The sequence below is a fragment of the Solea senegalensis genome, linkage group LG15 (genome assembly GCF_019176455.1).
Source record: "Solea senegalensis isolate Sse05_10M linkage group LG15, IFAPA_SoseM_1, whole genome shotgun sequence".
Lineage (NCBI taxonomy): Eukaryota > Metazoa > Chordata > Actinopteri > Pleuronectiformes > Soleidae > Solea > Solea senegalensis.
Window position 1 is genome coordinate 6,658,425 of NC_058035.1, and position 10,972 is coordinate 6,669,396.

At 42.0% G+C, this 10,972-nt stretch overlaps 1 protein-coding gene across 1 annotated transcript; it reads left to right on the forward strand.

The window, feature by feature from the left end:
• The first annotated feature begins 275 nt into the window (after positions 1–275).
• rrp12 (ribosomal RNA processing 12 homolog) lies at positions 276–10,972 on the forward strand. The gene is made up of 34 exons (XM_044046558.1): positions 276–482; positions 1,628–1,857; positions 2,013–2,096; positions 2,202–2,278; positions 2,384–2,489; positions 2,577–2,693; positions 2,798–2,936; positions 3,028–3,155; positions 3,243–3,341; positions 3,818–3,909; positions 4,013–4,124; positions 4,380–4,480; positions 4,569–4,683; positions 4,765–4,907; positions 4,990–5,111; positions 5,197–5,261; positions 5,649–5,811; positions 5,910–6,064; positions 6,620–6,687; positions 6,810–6,903; positions 6,998–7,156; positions 7,284–7,364; positions 7,459–7,564; positions 7,998–8,105; positions 8,192–8,349; positions 8,441–8,532; positions 9,061–9,216; positions 9,313–9,476; positions 9,593–9,703; positions 9,789–9,835; positions 9,927–10,005; positions 10,143–10,210; positions 10,308–10,390; positions 10,474–10,972. The coding sequence occupies exons 1-34, from the start codon at positions 344–346 to the stop codon at positions 10,574–10,576; spliced, it is 3,864 nt and encodes a 1,287-aa protein (XP_043902493.1). The 5' UTR covers positions 276–343; the 3' UTR covers positions 10,577–10,972.

Consider the following 10,972-nt stretch of genomic DNA (forward strand, 5'->3'; position numbering starts at 1 on the left):
TAATAAACAGAAGAATTATGAATAATATACAATATGTTTATAATATATAATTCATAAACTCAAGGTCCACTCAATAACGTTTTGTAGTGCATTCAGCTGTATTCACCTCTGTTGTCATAGCAACACATCAGTAGCCTCTGTAATAATCCTAATATTAAAATCCTTTGTTTCGTTTATGTGATGGTTATGCATGTATGCGGTGAACAGCGCCCTCTAACGACAAATCAACAACATGACCAGGCCGAGCAGCGACTGAACAGGCCCGTGACGTCAATTGGTATGCGACAGAGTCGCCTGCAGCTGCTCAGCCTGTTGGTGTAACGTGATTGTTTTCACCCCGAAAATGGTGAAATCGGGGAAACTGCGATCCGGCACAGGGTCGAAACTCAAGCGGTGGAAGAAAGGACACAGTAGCGACTCCAACCCGCAGACGAGTCGCTTCCGACAGGCAGCTAAAAGCCGCTTCTTCAGCCGACCCTCCGGTAAGTCTCCCATTGCACGTGGGTCACTGGGGCTACTGACGGCTAACGTTAGCTAGCTTCTAAACTTTGAACAGTCGTGGAAATGTTGGTGTGTTATGACGTTAAATCTACATAAAAACTTCGTTAGTTGACGACTGTCAACCTTCAGTTAGTTTAATTATGATGTCAGTCAGTACAGTTTCTTATTTCTTTGATTTTTAACGTGTGTGTGTGTGTGTGTGTGTGTGTGTGTGTGTGTGTACACACATGTCTTAAATAACCTGGTCAATTGTCCAACAAACCTATCTTTATGAGGATACTTGGACCCTTTGAGGACATTTTGGCAACTTTAACGGGCTTTAAGTTAAAGTTAAGTTCTGGTTTTAGGGTTAGGGTGAGAATTAGGTTTAGGTTAGGCCTTGGCATTTAGTTGAGATGGTTAGGATAAGGGGCTAGGGAATGCATTATGTCTGAGTTTCCACAAAAATTATGCAAAACCAGCGTGTGTATGTTAGTGAGAGAGATCTGTAGTTGCTCCCTGTTCAAACTTGTTTTGTAAGTTTTGCTGACACGTTTTAACTGTGGTTTTCAGTGTTTTATTAATGAGGTTATGTTTCAGTATAATATTAGTAGACTGATACGAAATAATATTGGAATAATATCACTGATCAGTAAAATAAGCACTGGAAGATTAACAAGCGATCAATCAATTAATCGTTGCAGCCCTACACCTAATTTTGCTATTGTATTGTGACACAGAGTGTCATGGATGTGCCTTTTAAATAAATGTATTACTATACTGACTATACTTTAGTTACTTTTAGAGATGCACGATATTATCGCCACGATATCGGATATTGAATACCGGCAAACACAGTTGGGTAAAAGGAAAGATGTACATATAGGTCGTTTATCGGCCCAAGCACTTCCGATATATCGGATATCGAAATATAGGATCTCCATCCAAGTCTTCAACGCACAGGCGTAGGACTTTAGTTGCCTGGTCTGGTCCACATCTGATATTCTCACTGTTTTGTGTATGTTATGTATTCTTTCATCTTTGGCTTGAATAGACTATGGTAAATTTCAGTAAACATTTTCAGGATTACTGTAACACAACATGGAGGGGAGTTTAATTTACAGAGATTATTTTTTTTCCCCCACAGGAAAGAGTGACCTAACAGTTGATGCCCTAAAGCTTCACAATGACCTTCAGACAGGTCCGCTGGAGCTCAGTTCAGGTGGCCGTAAAGATGCCTTCATGGAAGAGGAGCCTGATGAGGCGATATCAGAAAGAACCTCAGGCACCTTCCTCAGTGGCCTGTCGGACTGTTCCAACCTGACCTTCAGGAAAGTGCAGCGCTTCTGGGAGTCTAATTCCGCTGCTCACAAAGAGGTAAGAACTACTCTGGAGGTAGATCCTTTATCCTCACTACACCCTATGAACAAATATTTACATGAGACTGTGGTGTACTGGTTAAGTACAGGGGAAACACTTTGTTTCATCAGAGTTGAACTGGATGTTAATCTTTCACGTCATGTGTCTCATAGATATGTGCAGTATTGGCAGCTGTTACAGAGGTGATCCGTGGTCAAGGAGGGAAAGAGACTGAAACAGAGTACTTTGCTGCTTTGGTGAGTAAAGCCTTTTTTCTTTTTTTAATGTTCACTAAAATTGTTTTACGCTGATAATGTGCTGAGGTGTTGTCTGAAAATAAAGTGTGTCTGTGCTCTTAATAGATGACCACCCTGGAGGTTGTGGATTCAGCAGAGTCACAGGCTGCAGTAGCATATCTCCTCAACCTAGTCATGAAACGGTAGGATTTAAAACACTTTCATGAAACTATAAGCTTTAATCATGTCAAACAAAATAACATATGGCTGATGTGTTTTTCATCTAAAATGTGTATTGTGTTGCCAAGGGTTCCTGCTCCAGTGCTCATATCAAAGTTTTCAGACACCACCAAGGCTCTGATGGACGTCATGTCGAAACAGGCCACAGCTGAAACTGCCTCGGCTCTTAGATGGGTAAGGAGGTTTGGGTCTGCACCACTTTGTTTCTTAATTGTTCAACAGCAAAGATTAAGAAAATGTTGTCTTCTTTTGCATGTATAGATCCTGTCATGCTTGGCCACATTGTTGAGGAAGCAGGATGCTTCCGTTTGGACTTACCCATATACTCTTCAGGTTTTCCACGGCCTGCTCAGCTTCACAGTGCACAATAAGCCTAAGGTCAGTGCCATCCTCCTCATGAGTGATGCACATTTAATTCAACATCAAAATTACTCCCTGAAATGGCCTTTTAATGTTATTTAATGCAACTCTTTTTCTCTCAGGTCCGACGAGCCGCACAGCAAGGAGTTTGCTCCATTCTCAGAGGTAGTGATTTCCTGTTTACAGATAACGCCCCAACTCATCACCCTGCTGCAGCGACCACCGCCAAGTTCTGCATCAAAGAAATGGAGCAGGCAGGAGGTAAAACACCATAGTTATTGACATTCTTCACTGATCCTTCTCCTTAAAACAAATAACAGTGTACTTCATGCCTGTGTTTTTTTAACCTCAGGCAGCAAAGAGGACACCACCACGCTCCATGTGCTGGGTCTTCTGAAGGAGCTGATTGGGACTTTTCCTCTGGCAGCTGTCAAGTCCTGTTGTGAGACACTGCTGCGTGTGATGACACTCAGTCATGTGGTGAGAACTCAAAGATGTTCACAGATGATCAAAGTTTTTTTTCCTTTTAATTCTGGTTTCTAATTTATCTGCTGTCTTTGGTCGTAGCTGGTGACGGCGAATGCCATGCAGGCCTTCCACAAGCTGCTCAGTGGGAAGCCAAATGCTTCAACCCTCTCACCAGAGCTCAACGCACAGATCATCACGGTGAGTAAATCCAAATGAAACAAGTGTGCAAAAGTTGTATTACAAAGTCTGTTTATGTCTAAGTCTGTGTGTTTAAACTTTCTTTTTTGTCAGTTTAAATGACAAACACTTTTATATCAAACGACTCTTCAGTGCACGTGCGTTTATTAGTGGTTTTTGGCTCGGGTAAACATGCTAATTTCTTTTTCTATTGCTCTATTTTTGCAATTTCTGGCATAATGCTATGACATGCATTGCTAAACTTGGAACAGTGCACAATATAATTTATTTCATCAAACAGATCATCTTTTCAACTTAAAAAGAGACCAAAGAAAAATGCAAAATAAGCACACTAACAATATCAAAGACCGTTATGTTTTCTTCCCTTCTTGTTTTGCTCCTGGTGCGTCCACGATGTCACTTGGGTTTAAAAATACGGGGTAAACCTGCTAATATCAGTTTAAAAGAAGCTTTGTTCTAATTCCTAACCCCCCCAGGCTCTGTACGACTACCTGCCCAGTGAGAACGACCTGCAGCCTCTGCTGGCTTGGCTCGCTGTCATGGAGAAAGCACATATTCACTTGGCAAAGTAATGTATCTTTATTTTATCAGGACATCAGTATTTTTCTTGTAATTTTGTGTTGTTAATCAAATGAGTTATCCATTTGTTGATCAGTAGTCTCTTTGTGTAGCTTGCAGAGTTCTCTGAGTCTGGGCCACCTACCTCGCCTCTTCTCTGCTGCCATGTCTTGCCTGTTGTCGCCTCACGCACAGGTTGTTTCTGCTGCCACCAACACACTAAAGGTAAAAGAATAATCTTCTAAATCTTTAAAGATGCATTTGAACTAATGAAGTGTAGATTTAGATTAGCATATTAGTTTTTCTTGTGCCATGAAGGAGTTCTGCACTGCGACTTACAAGACGACTGTGTGGAGAGTGACACGATGCTGCTCCATTTTAACTTCATCCATGTTGCAACCAAATAAAGATCTGATTTGAGGAAAAACAATCTGATTTGCTTGCAGTGTAGTGAACATAAGACTGTTTATTGTTTTTCAGAACTTGTTGACTGAATGCATTGCCCCCTGCTTGGATGAAGTAGGCATCATCAGTGCCACAGCATCTGCAGGGAATCCTGCTTATATCTGCAAAATGTTCAAGTAAGTTCCTTTTACACTTTTCTCAGTCCACCTCTATTTGTTCTTAAGTGCTCATTTTAATGATTGAGTGTGTGTGTGTTTGTGTCAGAATCGTAGAAGAAGGATTGTCGTATCGCTACCATGCCTCCTGGCCATTCGTGCTGCAAATTCTGGGCTGTTTCTATCAAGTTGCAGGGAAAAAAGCTCACCCCATCATGACTAAGGTATAGACACCCAACAATGACGATTATGAGGCAAGTAAAAATGATAAACATTTGCCTGACTCCGTGTTGTGTACTCGACAGTCCCTGCAGTCTCTGGCAGACCTGCGCTCCACTCCTCAGTTCCCCTTCAGTGGAGAGTTGGACATGGCTGTAGGAGGAGCAGTGGAAAGCATGGGACCCGATGTAGTGCTTGGTGCTGTGCCACTCAACATCACAGGCTTCAAGTAAGAGTGCAGGAACGCACTGATAAGCCACTCTTTCTCTTTCATTGTTTCAGTTTAACTGACTTTTGTATTGTTCCACCAGTGATGACTTGGAGTTCCCACGAAGCTGGCTGATCCCAGTCATACGGGATCATGTGAAGAACACACGCCTCGGTTTCTTCGCGTCTTATTTCCTCCCTCTGGCGACGACACTTAAGCAGAGAGGTAAAAAAAATGTGGTGGTGTTGCATATGGTGGTCAGGTTGCTGTGGGTGTACTTTCTTTGATGACACTAGTTCTTGTGTTGCAGGTGAGGAGCTTGAACAAGCAGGACAGAAACTGGAGGCCAAAGTCTACCAGACTTTACAGCTTCAGGTATCCTGACAGACCTAAAATGCAACAGTATCTCGTCAACAACAGCTCAATATGGCATTCCTGTGTTCAAGATAGTTAGAGGGGGTTAGCAAACTTGGATTTAAATGATGACAATGATGTTACAGGGTTTTACAGTTCCAAAATAGCTTTATTCCTGCAGCCATTGCTTAATTGAATAAGTAATATTGTACATTATTTATATAGCTATGGCATTTGCCATATTCTAATATTAGTCCAGTGGTGCTTTTATTTGTCATGTCCTCCTCCTTTTTAGTCAGTTGTATAATCTTTTTATTTAATGTTCAATTATGTTTGTCATGTCTGTGCTTTCTGTAAGATGTAGACATACGGAGTACGTCAAGATGCTCATGTCTGTGTTCTTCTCAGATTTGGACCATGCTCCCTGGCTTCTGCACATGTCCCGTTGACCTGCTAGCATCCTTTAAAGGCATCGCACGCACACTTGGTATGGCTATTAACGAACAGCCAGACTTAAGGCTCACAGTGTGCCAGGCTTTGCGCACCGTTATCAACAAAAGCTGCTCCACAGGTAGGAGGACCCACACGTGTACAGATGGAGAGAGAGAGACACACACCACATTCTGTTAAACAAAAGCATCTAAAACATGTCATGTTTTATGTCTGCAGAGGAAGAAAAGGTAGAAGTGGGCCGCTTCTCCAAGAACTTCTTGCCCATCCTTTTCAACGTGTACAGCCAGCCACCTGCAGCTGGAGAGTCTGGCACCTACAGGATGGCTGTGCTGGACACCATCAAAGTTTATCTCGCCGTCACTGAAACACCGGTCAGTCAAGTTTACTGACAATTCTGCTCAACTGTGTTCTATTGTGGTTCAGTGACATAGTTGTTTATGTTAGTTAGAACAGTTGAACTTGTATAGTAAACTTGTATAGTTATGTGATACTGATGGTTTTTAGTTGGCTGTCTTTCCAGTCATATGCTGTATATCTTGTGCTGGTGCAGTTTTTCCCCAATGGAATCAATTAGCTCTAAGGAGGTACTGGAGAGTATACATTGCATGCACAGCAGAGAGAAGTTGTAGAATGACATTACAACACATGCCACCATCAAATGTGTGCAGCGCTGCAGCTGAAAGTATGAGATTTGACTGCATGAAAGGTTAAAAACTCAAACAAAGAAATAGATTATGGTGTGAGCAAGCACAAAGCAAATGTCACCAGCTCAGCTTAAGTTGGATTTCTCCTGTTAGTGTAAGAAGTTTAAAAATGTTGCAATCTTTATGCAGCTGTGGTGGGACACATAAGGCTATGGTGGACCACCACAGTCTAGGTAGTTAATGAGACTGTGGCCTATCACTAATGCAAGCGATGATCCTCAGATGACCTGCACCTTCCTGCAAAAAGCCACTGACAAACTGAGCAGCACAGACACCACTGAGTTCACACGGTAGGACACGAATCCTGAATATTTATTTATTTTTGGCTTATTAGTCACTTACAGATTTAAAACAAACAAAAATAAAATGTATATCACTATAATTCTATCTCTGCTTGTTTTCTGCCCCTCAGGCTGGCGATGATGGACCTTGTGGTCGCCATGGCTCCCTTTGTAGACGAGGTCACCATGACTAAAACGTTTGAGCTGATAAGGCCATTCTTAGAGGTAATGGTATAGATTGTGTGCTTAATTCATAAACCTATTGAACCTAATGTATATTGTTTATTAACTTTGTGTCTGTGGGTGCAATTGTTTTCAGACCAAAGAGCCGGGCATGCAGAAGAAAGCATATCGTGTGCTGGAGGAGATGTGCGGAGGAGAGAGGGAGGAGTGTCGATCGTTTGTTATGGCTAATCTGGAAACACTCAAAGTCGTCTTGCTGGAGACTCTGAAAAACGCTTCTTCACCAGCAAAGCGGGTGAGAGGAGGTTTAGTGCTGTGAGACATTAATAAACAAAACATGAGAGGGTGCTGTATGTCTTGATTTACACGCAGCTGTCTGGTGTGTTGTAATGATTACGTGTCCTCTTTTCTCTCTCTCTCAGCCGAGACTGAAGTGTCTCAGTCACATTGTGAAGAGACTTGGCGAAGAACACAAAGACTTTATCGTGGCACTGCTTCCAGAGGTACACTCACAAGCAAACACTGTTATACTCTCAAACAATGGTATGTATGTGTGTGTGTGTGTGTGATTTTCACGAGACTGCTCTCTCTCGTTAGGTGATTATATGCACAAAGGAAGTGTCTGTTGGAGCTCGTAAGAACGCCTACAACCTGCTGGTGGACATGGGAAATGCCTTTGTTCGCTTCTGTGGGAACACAAAAGGTAAAACACTTGCCGTACTCCGATTGTGGGTGTGTGTGGGGACCAGAGATGGGACGATACCACTTTTTTGTATCCGATACCGATATCATAAAGTCGAACATCCACCGATATTAGTCCCATGCGGTCATTTTAGACCATTTATGAACTATAAAGCTGGGTCATTTCAAAGACATAATTCTCCAACTGTGTAATAAATATTGTTGTATCTCCCAAAAAGAAGAAATAATCAGCCCAAACATGACTCGGCTAAAATGCTTTTGCTGATTTTCTTTTTACATGTTTATAGTCTGTGCATAGTAAAACATGCAACATATAGGATATTTGGATTATATTGGATTTTAATTTCATCTGTCCAATATCCAGTGATTTTGACCAGTATCGGACCAATACTGACTGATTAAATACAAACTGAAACTGTTCATTTCTGATTCAGAAGCCATGGAGCAGTATTTGGTGTTGGTGTACGTGGGACTCACCGGCTCCGTCACCATGATCACCTGTACAGTGTTGGCACTAACTCGATTAGTGTTTGAGTATAAAGGTAGGCCTGTGTATGTTAAACTGTATTCTGATTAAAGTCTTGTATTTGTGAGTCTGATTCACTGTGGCACCCCCCCAACCCCCCAGACTCTATAGAGGTGAGCACCATGGAGCAGCTGCTGCACAACGTTTGCCTGCTGCTGTCATCTCGTACAAGAGAGATAGTCAAAGCTGCTTTAGGCTTCATCAAAGTCATCCTCTTCATCATGGACCCCAAGACACTGGCTTCACACGTTACTGTCATGGTAGGCGTGGCACCAATTTCAACACTGGGTCCTAAATTAAACATTTAGGTGTTTTTTTTTTAACACACATTCTTACCCCTTTGCTGTGCAGATGGAGGGCGTCGGAAACATCAATGACGATGTGAGGAGGCACTTCAGAACAAAACTGAAGAATATCTTCACTAAGTTCATCAGGAAGTTTGGGTAAGTGTTTTTATTTGTGTGTGTGTGTGTGTGTGTGAGAGAGAGCAGGTGCAATATTCATCTACTTTATTCAGTTATTTATGTTCTGTGAATTTATCTCCATTGTTTGCTGTGTATAGTTTGGAAGCTGTCACACTTTTGCCCAAGAAATGTTTCCCTGTGTATACAATAAAGTATATTCAATGTTTGATTAGATTGACATGAACAAATAAAGTTACATGTCAACATTTGTGATTATATGCAACCACCAGATAAATATTTCTCTGTTTCCATTTGGATCTAATGTTTTATTATCTGGTTGTCTTAGTTTGATTAATGTTGAATTGTTGTAGATGGAGTATACTAATTATAATCAAACAGTGTCAAAAGGATCGTTGTTAGGGCTCATATCAGCATTGTTTTTATTCTTTGCTCTTGCCATTTGTGATTTAACCTGCGTTTACTTGTCAGGTGTTTTTTCTGCCTCTTCGGTCACATATTCATACTTGTATATTGAAACATGTTTCTGATTGTCTGCTGTGTTTCTAGTTTTGAGCTGGTGAAGAGCATGCTGCCTGCAGAACACCACAAGGTGCTTGTGAACATTCGCAAGATTGAGGCTCGCTCCAAGAGACGCAAGCAGGCCACAGAGCAACCGGACGACTCTGAGAGCGAAGAGGAGTCACCTAAAGCAAAGACAGAAAGGTGAGTCTGCTCTCCTCCACACATAACGCCCTGCCTTCCCATAATTCTTTCACCCATATCCTTCGTTTATAACCTTCTGTCCTGTCCTCTTTAAAGTATTGAGGACATTTTGGCAGAGTCGGACAGTGATATGTCAGAGGACGAAGGAAAGGCTAAGAAGAAAAAAGGCAAACCGCAGAAAGGCCGAGCCTGGCTCAGAGAAGGAGAGGACGATGACCCTCTTAACTTCCTGGATTCCAAAGTATCACAGAGAGTGCTGGGTAACAGACAGAACCTCCACTTTACTTCTGTTGTGTTCTATTCGCAGTACATGTTTAACACCAAAAATAGCTTAGTATGTTCTGTGGAGTTAACCCAGGTTTGTGTTGTTTCTCAGCCACCAACCCACAGCTGAAAAGGAGCAATAAGGTCGAGCACGGCTTTAAAGTGACTTCAGATGGACGACTGATCATCAAAGATGACGAGGAGGAAGGCGGCAAAGAAAAAGGTCAGAGGAATCCTCTATTGTCCTGTTCTTTGCTTTATGTCTCAACAGGCTGTGACAATAAACTAACTTCTTACTGTTCCCACAGATGAAGAAGAAATGAAAGATATTCTGGAAGAGGCTGGAGTCAAGAGTGTCAGTACTTGCATGTGTGAAGCATGTGGATGTCATTTTCTTGGTGGTGTAAAGACTTATTTTATTCATCTGTTTTTTTTCTTCTTCTCAGAAAAAGACACCGAAACGGAAAATCCAAAACGACAACTTTGATGACGACATGGACATCGAACCCCATTTAAAATACAAAGGTATGATGACTTAACTGTACATGGTCAAAATGGATTAACACCTGGCCAGCACGTCTTTAAATAAACAGCGAAGCATCATGCTGTCTTTTGAGATATTATGATTTTAACAGTAAGCAACACTTTTTCTCCCCACTCAGCTGGAGGCTCAGGAATCCACAGACCCCTCTCTGGTCGGCCAGACACGGGTGCTGATTACAAGTCAAAGGTCAGTCAGATGTTGTGAACAAACTTACACTTGACAAGTTGTTGTAGTGTAGCAAGTATAATTCCGAGTGTCTGCTCTATCATCCTCCATCTCACAGAAAGGAAAAGGAGATGTGAAGAAAAAGGGAAAGCTCGATCCTTACGCTTACATCCCTCTGAAGAAAGACCAGCTCAATCGCAGGTATGAGCAACAAGTCACTGTAGATTTCCATTCAAGGACAAGGAATCGCTGTACAGACGCTAACATGTTGGTGTGTTTTACAGGAAGCGTGCCAAACTACAGGGCCAGTTTAAGGGCATGGTGAAAGGTGCCCAGAAGGGGGCGCAGTCTGGAAGGAAAATGCAGAAGAAGAAGAGGAAAGCTTGAGCGCATACCCTTTAAAACTCAATGGACTTTAAATGTGTTGTGTGTGATGGTGTGCTTGTAGCCCCATTGGAGGTGTGTGTGTCTGTGTGTGTCTGACACAGTGCCACTGAAGGTGAAACCAGTTTGTTTTTAAACTGTGATTTCTCCAGGCAAAGTAAAATGAGCCGAGTGAGTGAATGGGCTCTACCTGACGTCAAATAAACCAGGCAACTGTATTCCTTAACATATGCATCAGTTAAAACTAATTTCATGAAGGCTGGGTTATATTGGGGCAGTAGTGTACGCCTCTGTTATTGTGATATGTGGTCTCTTGATGGCACTGTGGAATTTTGCAGTAATAACAGTGAATTTGCAAACAATTGCAATTAAAACGGCAAATCTCCCCAGTTCTCTCCA